This window comes from Protomyctophum bolini, assembly GCF_963924005.1.
Source record: "Protomyctophum bolini genome assembly, chromosome: 10".
Lineage (NCBI taxonomy): Eukaryota > Metazoa > Chordata > Actinopteri > Myctophiformes > Myctophidae > Protomyctophum > Protomyctophum bolini.
The window spans coordinates 32,763,982-32,780,437 of NC_137871.1; the positions used below are offsets into that span (position 1 = coordinate 32,763,982).

General features: G+C 42.7%; 1 protein-coding gene across 2 annotated transcripts in view; it reads left to right on the forward strand.

Annotated features, from left to right (window-relative positions):
* LOC308322927 (glutamate receptor 3) overlaps window positions 1-16,456 on the forward strand; it is a gene marked incomplete at its 3' end in the record, with an annotated part of 142,922 nt that overhangs the window by 115,257 nt on the left and 11,209 nt on the right. For both annotated transcript variants that reach the window (XM_080774418.1, XM_080774417.1), the window contains exon 12: window positions 681-879. In XM_080774418.1, coding sequence (XP_080630544.1) covers window positions 681-879 — 199 coding nt within the window. The remainder of the gene's footprint in view (window positions 1-680; window positions 880-16,456) is intronic.

Genomic DNA, 16,456 nt, shown 5'->3' on the forward strand with positions numbered 1-16,456 from the left:
TCCATTGGCCACTTCTCTGCATTATGCAGTGCTGAGTCTGCTGACACAGAATGGCTTTTTATGCTCTTAGGGGGTTTCAAAATAATTGCTGATGACCAGTGCAATTAGACACATTAACCAAATTGCCAGATCATAGAGATCACTAGATGAGATTATACAATAATAACACACTGCATTCATGTCGGAGTCGTAACATATTTTGGCAGTGAATCTGCAATGAATGAAGTCAAGTCAAGATGATGCTTCATTTCAACATTTAAAAAAATAATCCACACCTAAAATGATTCATAATGGAGAATGATTTAGTTATTTATTTTCAAAAGATTGATTATTTTAGTTAGTTTAGTTTAGTAGAGCATCTATGTCACTTTAGCTTTTAACCACTTTTAACCATTATTTTATAGGCCTACTTAGCTATAAAAGAATAGCAGGTATATTAAGCTATGAGCAGATATACAAGCTCATCTGCTATTTTTGAAAGATCATGGCAATCTGTGCAAATCTTTGAATATATATATATATATATATATATATATTATTATTATTTTTTAAACATGAAAACGTTTGAGCACCACTTTCAGAAAATAACGTAGAAGACTTTTTTTTTTTTTAATCTGCCATGGCTTAATGAGTTAACCCCCTGATGTCCTGCCCTCCTTCACTCTGTGGCCACCATGCAGGTCTCTGTCGGGGCGTATCGTGGGTGGCGTGTGGTGGTTCTTCACCCTCATCATCATCTCATCCTACACAGCCAACCTGGCTGCCTTCCTGACAGTGGAGAGGATGGTGTCTCCCATAGAGAGCGCCGAGGACCTGGCCAAGCAGACTGAGATAGCATACGGAACGCTGGACTCAGGCTCCACCAAGGAGTTCTTTAGGGTGAGCAAACGCTTGACCTTTCATGATTGACCGGTTGTTTTGTTTTATACTTACAGTAAGTAAAGAATAGCGCAATTTGGATATACTCTTGTTATGTGTGAATTGTGTGTATTCCAAATTTTGCGCTCGAGTCAAAGTTCAAAGGTGTTTGGGTCAAGATATACTTAAAGCAGGCACCCCCCCCCCCCCCCCCCCCCCAAAAGAAATAGTATATATATAGTACCAAAATGTACAATCTAATCTATATTGTATCGGAGTGGAAGTATGATGTAGCGAAAAATGGGAATACTCAAGTTAAGTAAGTGTCCACAGAAAGCATTTTTGAGCTACTGAACTGTCTGCCGCATATTTCGAGGGTAAAGACTCGGTCCACTTCCCGAGTGCCCAAGCATCGCGCTTCGGCGCTCCTGGAGTCTGCCCTTTTTTGATGCGGCGCCCTGAGCGTCTTCATGCAGACAATAGTTGATCTTTTGGAGAGGAGCGCAGCTCTTTTGATCCTCCTGGCTGTGAGTGCACGAGTGTCCACGTCTACCGTTGTTTATGCTAAGACGTTTGTGCTAATAACGCCAGGTGACAGGATGTTGGAGCACAGTCGCGGTTGATGGGTTTGAACACTGGGGATATATGTGAGCGCCATGGACATGATATCCAAAGCGTCCCTCCATTCATAAAATCATTTTCAGTGGCCAGAGCCCTTTCAAAGTACCTCAAATTATACTTTACACCGTGTACAGTACTTCCACAGTTACTTCCCTCCATTGTCCTGACCTCCACAACCTGCTGAATCAGCACAGTGCTGGACAAAGCGTCCGTAGAGCGGGCCTTCTGCTCTGACTGCTGTTCAACTATAGTCTCTCCGTAATTCCACAAACTCAATTAGTATCCGGGCCTTTGCTTGGACGATAAAGCAAGCTATAGCTTGTGTAATGTCCCTGGAAAAACTCCTCGCTGGAGAGCTATTGTCTACCTTCTACGCTTTAGTCCCAATTATACTTCTCTGTAAGAGAGTAAAAAATCAAATGAGGCATTTTTGCTGATGGAATTTCTTACCTCTTGAACTCTTGTGACGTGAATGTGACGTGAATTTCAAATGTATGCGTCAGTGCTGCAGTATGTTAGTGGTTCCCCATGTGGGGTCTGGGGACCACCAGGGGTCCTTGATGAGTTAAGGGTCAGTAACTCTCACTCCCTCAGAGTTAATTCAGTGGTTCTCAACTTTGTTATAGTTCCAAGGATCCCCGTTGCATTTAATTAGCAATATCCCTTCCTTTTTTCTACTTTTTTCTTTACTTTACTTTACTACTTTACTTTTTTCACTTACTCATTTAACTCTGAGAGTGTAAAAATGGTACGAATGGACCCGCATACTGTAATCAGATTGGTTTCATCAAGTCATGTTTCAACAGCAAAAAAAAAGAAGAAAAAAAAATTAGATTATTTTCCAAATAATGAATGAATAACAATCATTAGCCTTGTTCAAACTGCATAAAACAATCCCACTCCAATCTGGAAAGAAAATTAGATTTGAGCTGCCAGTCTGAAGGGTCCATTTGGACCCTGGCCTGCACCCAGCGTTGAGAACCAGTGTTTTTCAGTCCAATTATTCTGATCTCCATAAAGAGAGCGAGGCACAAATGAGGCATATGTTGCCAGTGAAGTACTTCTTGAACTCCTGTGACACCGAATGGTAAATTTATGCGCACACGATTGCTGCAGTGTGCAACCTTGGAGGATGCGGGGGCCTGTCAGCAACAAAGTCTGATAACAACGTAAAAAGAGTCTCAGAGGTGATAAAAAGCAGGAGCCTAATCAAAGCGCTGCCCGCATCACGCCTAAAACTCAAAGGGGTCAGCTCATAAAATATAATTAGCTCGCTGGCCGTGGCTGGCAAATTGGTCCTGATGAAGAGAACGCCCTGTGGGTCAAACACACGCCTTTTGAAAGACGCACGGGATTGGAACGGAGCAATATGTCCATTGGCGTTAGGGATGAGACACGCAATTAAACCGTAATTTGACCAAATGCTGAGCGGTTATTAAGTCCCTGTACAAACACCCCCGCCCCTTTGCTCAGTAGATGAAACACAACATGCATGTCTTTCAAGTACTGGCTGGCTGATTTGACTTCAGATCAATATCACGATTGTTTTCAATCTCCGGCCTCGATCAACTCGTATCTTTATTTATAGAGCACATTTAAAACGATTGGAATTGACCAAAGAGAAACAAAGCATCAACATAACACCGTACATATGCATGTGCACCCACATGGTCACATGGTATAACAAAACACATAAATCAAATAGATAAAAGAACCTCAGGTGCTTTGATTAAAAGCCAATGACAAGTGAGTCTTAAGGAGAGATTTAATAGGCTTCCAGAGCCTGGGGGCTGCTGCGGCCAAGCCACCGTCACCCACTGCTTATTAGCCTGGTTTGTCGGGGCTTGTCTGCAGACCTCTGTGCTCTGATCGGGTGTAAAAGTACAAGAGTTCTGATAGGGGCCAGCCCTCCCAATCTCCCACGTAGAGATTTATAAACAAAATGCACTTTAAAAATCAATTCTAAAATTGGCAGGGAGCCAATGAAGTGCAGCTAAAATTGGGGTTATATCGTCGGTATAAGTAAGGAGGCGAGCAGCTGCGTTCTGAACCAGGTGCAAGCGCCTGAGTGAAGACCGCCGATTCCGGTGTACAAGGAATTACAGTAATGGAGTGGAGAGGATATGAAGGCATGGATTGTCATCTCCAGGTGCGTGCGTGCGTGCGCCGGGTTGTTGGCTGATAGGAACCTGCCAACAGAGCTAATCTGTTTATTTATCTAATGTAAAGGAGCTGTCAAAGGAATCTAACACCAAGGTTTTTGACAGCTGGATGTTTGAGTTGAGTTTGTAGATATTGTCGTTCTTAATCTGGCAGGTCCAGTTTTTGTATTTAACCACTTGAACACCATATTCTGGGGGGGGGGGGGGGGGGGCATTAGCCAAAAATAGCTCTATTAAGATTGAGCGCATTGAGATTGTAGAGCTATTTTGGGCAATGTGTGGTGTAGCCTACATGGGAAAATATCTGTCCAAGTGCATGCCGGGCCAACTCAGGCCCAGTTTGTTTACTGTCTAGTATAGAGGGTCTGAGTGGTTAAGAAGTGCAGTCAAACTGGTTTTCAAAAATAATTAATGAAACAGTATTGTGACTGTGATGACGAAACACAATATGACAGTCTTTTATCTCTGTCTCGCTCATTACTCATCAGCGGGAGAGAGGCAATTCATGTGCTTCACAGCTGCAGCCTATTGGCACAATCCACCATTCATTTGCATTACCCCTGGGTGGAATTGTTCAGAACAACAAAACAAAACAAAACAAAATGAGAGCCACATTTATTTTCCTTCTCCCCCAGACGAAGGACAAGTTACTGTCTGCAGTATTGTTAGACAGCAACATAGTTTGTGTGGAATTTCAAAGTCGTTGAGATCAGAAGTTTCGAGTCTGAAAGCTCCGAGACGATGCAGAGCTTCGTAATAATTACGGAGTTACTAAAGTATCGTAGTGACGCATGAGATGTACGCCAACAATAGTTCACAAACATACATTCTGCAAAAACAAGTAAAGCTCTATAGTGATCATTGCTATAGACTAGAGCATAGACTATGTATTGTATAAAATTGTTTTGCAGTTTAAATATTTTCATAGATAGCTTCATAGACTTGTTTGACAGCACTATTATCAGTGTTTTGCTGGATTCATGTTAATGTGTATTTTCAGACAATTTAACCACTGTCACCACTGAAAATGCCAATATTAAAGTCAAGTAAACTTGACTTTTCCCTCTGTACTCACTCGGTTTGCTCTTTCTTTCCCTGTACACCAAACCTCGTTGCCAAAAATAGCTGATCTCCTCAGAATGGATGCTATAGGGTGTTTTCAAGTGGTTAGTGTAACAATAAATCCTACCTCACAAAGATCTGGCAGACCCCCTGCACTGTAGTAACTGAGGACTGTTGAAAACCACTGCTATATTTAGTAGCAGGGCTTGCTCTGTTTCTCCATCTCTTTAGTAAACACAGCATTTTCCAGTGGGTCACCAATTTCATGATTCAATGTCCATAGAGTACACACTAATCAGCTTCAATGTTATGTATTCCAATTCCAAGATTTTCCACACATGTATTCATTTTATCACTTACGATTCCACTTGTTTGTCCTATAAGAGCAACCATGGGGACCACCACTATTGTGTCGGGTGGGTCCATAACCATTGCAGACACAATAGTGGTGGGGGTTCATGCACCATTCCACGGGTTACGATTATTATATACATTTCTTTCTGCCTTGTTAGTCACTATAATCACACTAGCGGGCTACATTCATGAGCTGGACAAAGAAAATCTAGTTTTCAAAGCAAAATATTTTGTTCCCTCGACCAAACGGGACACCCCAAGTCCTCTCTCAAAATATTATTCACAGGCAAACAAGAAACGAGTAGCATATAAGAGTAAAAGTACAATTAAAAAATGTACTTGGAAAAAAAGTACATAAGAAAACCCCCCATTTATTCTGATTGTATGAAAAAGCTATCCGACCTCAAATTGTATTTTCTGTTTACTAGAGAGATGGGGAGAGCTCTGTTATTGAACAAAGAGACAACAAACAAACGGGGGCTAAACAAAACTAATTATTGTCCTACTGTCTTACAACGGACTGGTCTGTGGAACACTGACAGGTGGTCAGGGATAGCCGCACTACTGCATTCTGGGTAATAACGAGCGTCCTAGATATGGTATGAGTGTTCAGATAGGAAATGACATGTGTGAAATGCTATTCCAAGGGACTTTTAATTAAAACTGTAGAGGGCTGACATGGGAAAGAAGAAAAAAAAAAAAACACTGATTAATGGGAGCTGAAGTTCTATTTCAGATCTGTTTTTCAGGAAATACGTTCCGGCTTAATTAGACCCATACGGCATCAACCAGCTGGAAATTTTAAATCAGGCGCAAATGTTTCAAACAAGACATATGTCATCATTCCCGACACTCCCCGCCTTCATATTTTATGATTTCACCTGCTTTCTTATTTTATTATTATTTATTTATCATTTTACAAAGGTGCCATGGCAAGCATAGCGGAGCTTATTAATGTTAAACAGTCTTTTTTTCATTTCTTACCGCCCCACTTCTAGCCAGTAAGGACACAGATGGAGGCAGACTTAACATGGATTTTAATGGCGTTACACATGTGGTTGTACTTGTGAATAAACACACGACATGTAAACACGGAGGGATGAGCCACCATGTTTTTTTTTTTAAACAACCCAATAACTGAATTAACTTCACTCATCTCTGCCTCATCAGCGCATGATCGACATAATTATACCATTATGTTCCTCTGTCCCTCCACCATGCCGTCGCTGTCGGGTGGAATCCTTGTCCAAAAGTGTTACTTGTCAGGAAATGTCAGGCGTTGGAGATATACAAGGTTTCTGTCCGACAGCGTCGATATCTGGTTGAGGTTTGGGACGTAGCGCCATAGACCACAGCTTTCTGGGACCATCCAGAAGGAAGTATCTGGGTTCTTAATAGCATTATCCCCCCCCCCCCCCCCCCCAAAAAAAGCCAGATTGTGCAGCTCTCGACAGTCTAGGACAGCTGGCCTGGGAGACTGCTGGCTTTGCTTGTGCTGCCCAGTGGAAGGCTGCTTGGCTCCAGGCACTTGGCACTCCAAAGCCACCCGCTTTTGGCTTCTCTGTGCTCCAGACTTCCCTGTTCACGACGGGAACTCCTACCCCCCTCCCCTCCCCTCAACTGGCTAACTGGCCGTCTGTTGCGTTAGCTTGAGACAGTTCTCTTTAAAGTCCCATTGCACAAATCCTAAGTCAAAAGAAAGGCCTTAAAGTAGCTTTGCATTCATCTATTTTTGCCCTCATTCAGTATTACATATCCTACGAATTATGCACAAGTTTGATCCACCAGAACCATAGGTGATCCAAGAGAACAGGGAGGCCTTAGCTGAATGGGTGGAGAGACCCGGCAGTGTGTCAGTGTTCCATGAGAAAGACGCCCTTTCCCCCTGCACTTACCTGAGAAGTACTCTGCTGGGTGGGATGAAATAGGCCTTATTATTAGAAATCTGAATCTGATTTTAGTGTTAAAGAAAATCTATATCAAAGCTTTATAGTTATGCAGATGTGCATAAACACCAGGAATAGCATGGTTAAGATTCCAAAACATGTCAACAAAACATATAGAGAGATCCTTTAAGTTGTGTGCCTGTCCGATCTCCATGTAACAGCTGTCGTGTGTCGCTACGGTGGCACGCATCGTTTCATCATCATAATTTCTGTCACGGTATATCTGTCCATGCAGTCGGTTGAATGTTTGTGTTTTTGGACGATTAGGAAGATGATGACTTTCAACCGGCGAGGCCATGTTTATGCACTTGATGAGCTCGAGCTCCATCAAGGCCTTGGCACCGGCCGGCTGGGCTGCCGGCGTGTTTTGTAATACACGTCAAAGGAAAAGGCTGGATCATATTAATGGCAGCGATGATAAAGTGGGCTTATGTGGCTGTTTAATTACGTGTAAAGACTGCGGTGAGACCATCAAAGATGACCGTGCCGCTGTCCTTTCGTGCACCTCATTAAACACACGCAACCATAAAGGAATGATAACTGTTGCAGAGAAACGACCACACGTCGGCCTTTCGTCTCCAAAAGATCATAATGTTACCTAAAAGTCAGGGACAGGGAGCGTCGTGCTTTCGTCTTTCCAGACTGGCAGGTGTGTCAGAGACGGAAACGACAACCTCGAGCGCAGGGCTGCACTGTCACCGATGCATTTTACTAAGCGTGAAAATCAATTTCACATCTCGGCTCTCACGCCGCAGACACCGTAGACTTTCCACTACATGATATAGCACACAACGGATAATAGGCAGCAGATTTATTTTCATGCAGAGCAGCGGCTGTGTGTGTCGGGGTGGGGGGGGAGGTTATGCGGTGAAGGACTGCCCAAGGGGCTCTTTGAAGGAAAAAAGAAACCTTTTGAGGTTAGGAAGCTCTGCAATCAGACGGCGAGCAGTGTAGAGCGCCCGTCCCCGAGCGCCTTCTCAGCTAGTGTTTCAGGTCGCTGCTGAGGAGAAAGCTAGGAGGTTCCCACCACAAAGATTAGATAGTATTTACATGAAGGTGGGAAGCTGACAAGAATTGTGTGGATAGATGGACGTGACAAGTGACTGGAGTATAACCAGAGGGGAAAGTGGTGGTCTCGACGGGTCTTGTTACGTTTCTGGGGGCTGGGGGCCCGCTGGTAGGTCGTGAGGATATTGGAAGTGTGTCCCCAAATAATTGGCAAAACACTTTAATTATAATATTACAACTTTTTTTTTTTTGAACTTTGTTTTTATTTCAGTTTAGGCAACTTCACAGAATTACAGGTATACATTTTTCTTACAACTGATTTTTTTTTTTTTTTTCACAACCTCAGCTGCATACTTTCACAGGATGTATAAATTATACACTCATACACACAAACAACTTCGCATACATTTACAAGTACTCACAAACAAGAAAACAAAACAACAAAAAATACAGGTATACAGCGAGACAAAAACGACAGAGCGACGGCAACAATGGGAGGTAAACAATACTGGGAACAGACATACTGGAGATGGAGGAAGGTGTATGGGTACACCAGAAGGTCTGAAGAGAAGTGTAATTGGTTACTCAAGATTCCGAAAGCCTGCTACCTCGACAGTAGAGGCAGTACAGGACTCCATCTTTTACTAAATATGTTTGGTTGAAGCCTCAGGGCATAAGTAATTTGTTCCATCTGGTAGATGTCCCATATTTTTTCCACCCACATACTGTATGTTGGTGGGGCTGGTTTCAGCCATTTAATTGTAATACATTTGATGGCCGCTGTAAGCAGCACATGCAGTAAATATATTTTGGCTCTACTCTCCAGACCTTCCGGTACCACTCCCAACAACATTACTGTGGGATCCTCTGGGATGTTTTGACCAAAAACTTCTTCTAGTGCTTCAGACACCTCTCTCCAGAATGGTCTCAATTTGGGGCATGTCCAAAATATATGAGTGTGATTCCCGATATGTGCTCCACAGTCCCTCCAGCATCTATTTGAATGATCTGGACCCATTTTGGCCACTATATGAGGCGTCCTGAAAAATCTAGATATTACTTTCCATTTAAATTCTCTCCAAGTATTTGAGTTGGTTACCAGGTGCGCTTCACTACATACCTCTTCCCACGTATCCGTTGTTACTTCTATACCTAATTCAGCCTCCCATTTCTCTTTTATATACAGTGTATTATTTGGGCAGAGGTCCAAGAAGACTTGGTAGAATTCCTTGATTACCTTGCCATCGCCAAATTCAAATTTGAGCAACAGCTCCTCAATAGGAGTGGGTTTCATGGCCCTCTCCCAGTCCTTATGTTTTGTTAGAAAGTCTAATATTACAACTTTAATATTAAAAACTCTAGGTTTTCTTCTTTAAAACCTCATAATACACAGGAATGTATACTTAATGAAATGAAAGGAATGAAACTTAATGTATAGGTTAGTTCCATTTTTCCAGGCCGGAACCACAGTCAATCGAATGATGGATCATTTATATTTTGGAGATGTCCGAGTGGGCCCCGGACCAGAAAAGGTTGCAGAGAACCGCAGCTCTATGGGAAAGTGATGCTCTCAATAGATCTCATTAAACTGCAGATAAGCAGTGAGCACAGGATGAGTGGGGGTACTGGATTCCTGCAACACTTTCAACACCTCAAAGACCAAACACATTTGGTATGCTGGACCAACCCTGTGGCACTTCGCCTGATGGCGCCTGAGCCTCAACCTTTATTCCTGTTATTGCCCTACCTTTAATCATACTATACAGTGTCACACAAACGCATCAAATATAGCAGATCCACACGCTTTTGAGCTTGTAGATCTGCTACATATGCTATTTTAGAATTTGAAATCCTGAAAAGGTTTGAACATTAAGGTTTCCACCTGACAGACAGAGACGATTTTAACTTTTAGTTTTTTCATTCTTCATAAATGGGACATTGCGAGCTATTTGAGCTATTTTTTAAGTAAAAGTGGTTAAAGGGATAGTTCACAATTTTTTAGCTTAAGTTGTATGAAATACTTGCCATTAATATAGTGGTTGCAACTGTTGCTAGTTTTGTGAATTAATTTACTTTTAATGCATGGCCACCACAAATTGACCGGAACTACCTAGTATTTCACCAAAACCAGAGCAGAACTCCCACCACGGGACTCGGGCAATCAATAAATACAGTTGCAACCACTATATGAATGGCAAGTATTTCATACAGCTTAAGACAACATTCTGAACTATCCCTTTAAGTGTGGTTGTGGTCTTGGACTGTAGAGCACCGAGTCGGTAGTGATGGAAGTTGGAGATCCATGCCCGGCTATGCAATACCTATTGTACCCGTTCCACCCATCTGTGTCCTTTTTATGCCCATATGGAGATTTCAGTATCTGTCTCTCTGTGTCCATTTATTCCTATATATGGAGTTCTGTCATGCCCAAATATGGCGTGTTGTGATGTCAGAACAGGCCAGCTCCATATATGGAGTCTGGGCAGGGGCCGTGTCCAGATCCTGGCCTTTTGTGGTGGTTCTGTACAACCGTGGGTCCGACCGACTTGACACCGGGCACTGCACCCCCTGTGTGGGTGTGGAACGCCTGTGTCGAATTTGAATTTGGTGGCGAACAGTTCTCGAGTTACTGCCGTACACACAGACAGACAGAGACATGGTGTATTTTTAGATAGATTGAATAAAAAGCATTAACAAGAGCTTGTTTTAAGGACATGGTGGATCCACTGTGACTATAATATATAGGCTCTTTTCTCTGTTTCCTGGAAACTGACCATTTTGAAGAAGAAAAAACGACAAACGGGTCATGCTGAGCACATATTGGCCAAAACAATCGGTGGCCCCCAGAAACAAAATGTAGCTGGAATCCACGTTGGAAGTCGTTTGATAGATACTGATGGGAGCTTGAGGATGAATTATATACACAAGTGGCCAACAGTAATGCGAAACAGATACCAGACGGGAAAGAGAATAATAAAAAAAAAACAGGTTGCAGTTCAGAGAGCGGTGGACAGAGGTCTGGAAACGCAGCATAACTATAGAATCAATACAGATTAAGTGGCTATTTAGAATGGAGAGGGCAATCTGTCTGACATTGGACTTTAATCACATGTCCTTTCGCCGACGTTTTAATGAGCACATTGGTGACTTTTGGAAACAAACAAGGGCTTTAAGAATGGACTCGCCTCCGATGGGAAAGCTTCAAAAGATTGATTTAAATCACCCCGACACCCACACACACACACCACTCGCACTCTCTCGCTCTTTTCTTTTCTCTTTCCTTCGGTCAGTTTCCCTCTACTTTTCTCATGTCCAACTACATACTTGCATTTCTTTATTTGAGAGAGTCTGTGTATAGCTAATGAACTAGGCATTAAAATACAGTAGGCCTACAGTACAGTTATGAAAGCAATGCAAATATAAAAGGAGTTGGCAAGAATGCTACTGTTCATCCTCCTCAAACAAATACAGAACAGACAGCAATGTATTGCTTCAAATATGATTCATTGCATCGTGCAACACACTACATAAAATACTATCCCCCCTATATAAAACATTTCACCTTCACACAGCAGAGAGAAACATGATTAACTTACACTAGTATATGTACAGTAGTATATGGTATTACTCAATATCTCTCTACAAGTCCACTACATGTGCCCTCACTCTATATGTGTCTGTATCGGTTTAGAGAATAACTGCCTGGTTACATCCCTCATGCCTGGAATAACACACCTTCAAGACTGTTACTGGACCACTGACGGATAGTGGGAAAAACACTTTTAGACGTGTGTGTGTGTGTGTGTGTGTGTGTGTGTGTGTGTGTGTGTGTGTGTGTGTGTGTGTGTGTGTGTGTGTGTGTGTGTGTGTGTGTGTGTGTGTGTGTGTGTGTGTGTGTGTGTGTGTGTGTGTGTGTGGTGTAAAAGGTTAGATTGCCATTAAGTGATTAGCTCTAAGCAGAACACTTATGTAGGGGGGGGGGGGGGGGGGGGGGGGCAACATTTAATCAAACTAATCGATTTACAATCGACACCGGCTGCAGTGTTTCCTCTGCCGCAGCAGTTGCATCTTAAGCTGCTCTTAAGCCTATAACCCTAAACTGAAGTTGGGGTTAGGCTTAGGCTTTGTTCTACTGTCAGTAAAACTATGCCTAACCCTAACCTCAGACAGTAAAATGATGCCTAAAGCTAACCATGTGCTCAGTAAAACTATGCCTAACCCTAACCCTTTATTTTCTCTTACTTCAATAATGAATACATGGCCACATCTCAAAGCCCCACGTAGATTGGAACACACATCTGAACAGGGCCTTTGTACTATATGACGGAAAAGACGCTTGTGTGTAGAGATGGATTTGTGGTGGTGTATAATGGCTCAAGAAATGTCCATTTCGTTGCCGACAATGGACCGACACAGTTACTGTTCCCTAATTGAATTCTAAATGGCCACCATCCAACGGAATGAGCATGATTACATGTCAAAGCAGACCAGAGGTGTTACTCTCTCTCTCTCTCTTGTGACAGTGTGCGTGTGTCTGTGTGTCAGCCATATATCATCATATTACGTCCCTCCGTTTTGTTTCTTTCCGATACCCATCTTCCTTTCCCTCGCTCTCTCTTTGCGTCACTGCGGGTGACTTTAGCTCGCAAGTGAAATCAGCTTATTTCGTTTCATTTAGGTCTATTTTTTGCTCTCATTTCATCCCTGCGCTGATATTGATGAATTGACTTCATAAAGCACTGAGGCAGCACACTCTGTTGCCGCTAATCAATGCACCCGCGAATCAATGCACCCGCAAATCCATTCCTTTTTGCTCGTTTGAGGAGGCGTTGCTGCGCCACGGTCGCTCCTGCCTGTCCCGCCCGCCCGCCTGCCTTCTCCGCTGCAGCCTTTAGCAGACGAGGCACCGGCTCTTTGGGGAAATTGTCCTCCAAACTAGCGTCCTCCCTTTTAAAGATGTGTGACACATGCAAATGTAACACATTTAAACAAGATCGTCAACAAAAACAGCAGGTCCAAAGAGGGACAAAGTGTACCCTCAAGTAACTACTAGCTGCGACCGTAGGTGGCAGATTACTATGAGAACCTGCAAAGGCTGTCGCTCCGTCAGTCACGCGTCCATATATGATTGTCAGTCCATCTCGTGACATCACGCCTCGTGACATGCTCTGTATTTGGCCAGTACAGAATGTGCCAACACTCGCCCAGCAGTCTGCCGTCACCCAGGCAGACTGGTATTCAGAAGTACAACTCTAATATTAGTGCATTGCATTAAAATTGAGAACATTTCGCATGAAAAAAAAGTTATTTTCACTATACTTGAAATAGCGTTTCAGTTGTTTATTCAAAATATATTTGTGTACGTTTGTGTCAAAAAGTCGAAAGTCAAAAGTAGCCTACCTTTTTTGAAATGTAATGCATTTTTTTTTCATAAAATACTCCACAAATATACTTTACAGTACTCGCAAGTAAATGTCCTTAGTTAGTGTCCACCACTGATGCGTTGTATTTGCATTGAAATAGAATGCCCCCCCACACACACACACACACACACACACACACACACACACACACACACACACACACACACACAACCACCAGATCCTCCACTTCATCTATGCGGGGGACATTCATCATTTTGACTTTTTAATTTGCGTTATATAGCTGTCGCCTCTCATCCTCAACCCTCTCCTGTGACGAACACCACCAAACAAACATTACTGGAATGCATAAAGGCAACAATGCGCCTCAGTTAAGTCAAGGTTAATGTCTTTGTTTATTAATACCGATGTGTCACAGGAAGATTTGCCGCTTCGCAAATTGATTGTTTATCAATTTGGAGACAGTGATTTGGCGTCGGGAGCCGTGGGACATGCAAAAGGCATGATGATTGATGTCACCGTGTCTGGCTCTCACACAATGCATTCCACCTGCTCTTTGTCCTTCCGTCTGTATGTTTACAAGATCAAGGTTCAAGGGTTCAAGGTTGTACTGTATTGTTACATCCTGTGTACAGGTACATGAGAGGAAAACTTATTTTGGTTTGGCTTCCTATGATATGCAGGGTCATGTCGGGTGGACATTCTGCGTCCCCAGCGCCACCTGGTGGTCACCAGTTTTGGCTTTCGTTGCCAATTAGCCCATTATAAAAAAAAGAAAGAAAATGTAATTATATTATACATGTAATGTGCATGTCATCACCTGCTCACCAGATTAGAGGAATTTTCAAAATATGGATTATAAAAATAAAAATAAAAGAATATAAAAAAACTCGTCTTATCGTCCATGGCAATCAGTGCATAATTGGATTCAACTCGTCTTAACGTCTCTAGCACTTAAACTGTTTTAATATAATGTTTTCTAAATTCCCCAGTGGTCTAGCATAGTCCAAACTGTGTTGTGGTTGCATGGGTAAAGTAGCTGCCCACCACCACAGAAGTCTAGAGTTTTGAATCCTCTGGTTTGGCCCAGTGTCTAAACTCTAAACCGACACCAGCAATTCCCACGGGCTGAGGGCAGCTATAGCGCCTGACAGCAGGGAGTGTTGAACGGGAGGAGTAGGACGGAGGTGCTACATACGTCCTCCCGGTAGGCGCTCCTCACTGACGGGTGTGCCAGTACGTACGGTGGTGCAACAGCAGTGGCAAGACTGTTGGGGGGAATTACAGTGCACGCATTACGCATGCACTGTACACACAGTATAGGCCTACAGAAATACCACACACGGCTCACAGATACTACAATGCACGCAGTAACAACTCGGGAACAGAGAGCCTGGGATGTCTGGACTCTGGATGCAAAAATAAATCCAGTGGCGTTGAATAATTTAATTGATGCTTATTATAGATACTGTAGCGCCACGCTCACCCAGATTCCACTGACTTGCAGGAGCTGCTGAAGCAGCTAATGTGTGTATCTCTAAGCATGTTTTATACTTAGCTGCGTGCCGGTGTTGTGCACTGCATGGCAAGCAGTAGAGTGGTAACCAAAATGTTGTAGGCTATCTCAATGTTGTTCTTTTTCTCCAGAATGTAAAAATAATAATAATAATAAATGTATGGTCTGAAATAAGGTAAAGTATACACGATTTGAACATGCTTGAAAATTTGACATTTTAGGCCTAATATTTCTACACCTGTAGAGCTTGTAGAGCGACTATTTTGGCGGATCAGGCATTCCCCCGCTCAGCGTGCTGCCTTGTCTCTGCATGGCCCATGTTGTTCTTGCTCGCTTTCTTGCTTGAGTCATAAAGAAAATGGTTGTAATAATAATTTAGCATAAAAGAGTGTTATAGCGTAGATCAGGGGTTCTCAACCCGTGGGTTATTTTGGGGGGAGTCCCCAAATTATTTTCTAAATGATTTGCAACTGAATGGCTGGAAAATGGAAATGAAGAGTTCACATAGTACACATAGTACATGCATAAACCTTCCTTGATGATTATATCTGGTTTCAGTATTTATTTATGATATATTTTAGGTTATTTTTGCAGTCACTGTATTGGGGGTGGGTAGGGGGGGGGGGGGGGGGGGGGGCAGGGTTCGCGAGACATGGCCAAAGCATTTCCCGGGGTCCCCAGACAAAAACGTTGAGGGAACCCCTGGCGTAGATTACTACAAATGCAGTGCTCAACGTCGCCAAGATTGCAACGTGAGCAAACAAATGGATTTTCCCCACATCAGACCCCCCATTCCACTGATCGTGATCATTTTGAAATGAACCGTGCATTTTATAAACGATTAACCTCATAATGCCAATCATTACGGAACCTTAATTGGATTTTTTTTTTCCTTCTTCTTTTTCCACACTATTCTAGACGTTGTATCACATGTTGCTTTAAGGCTGTCAATTTGGCTGAATGGTTAATATTTGTTTTAACCCATTCTGACCGGGAACCCGTTTTGGTGTTAGCATCATGTTATGCTTTAGCTATTGAAAAATAGCAGATCTACAAGCTCATAGCGCGCCACCGAGTGGCGCGCTACGAGCTTGTAGGTCTGCTATTTTTGAAAAATCTTAGAACGACTGACATTTTTTTAGAATCTGATCTCAGGTCAGAATGGGTTCATCAGACCAGTGTGTGTCCGGAGGAAACCTCGTATGAATCTGATCTCAGGTCAGAATGGGTTAAGATATCACTGACTGCCATGGCAAATATAATTTCAGTGCTTATTTATCATCCCATTTAGAAGTAATTGGTCTAGAGCAGACACCACTATATTTCAAAAGCTACTGTAATATTTCAGTCGTTCAATGAGGCTCCCGATGCTTTCCGCACATACTTTGTCACCGATGGATTTTCTGTCCTATTATTTATCCTCATTTGTTATTTTTTGAACTGGTTATGTGCTCCACACTCAACAACGCAGAGTTCTTGCCAGTTCATATGTGTGATGTAAACACAGCATTATAGCTTAGATCCACATTTTTACAGCATTTAGCCTTT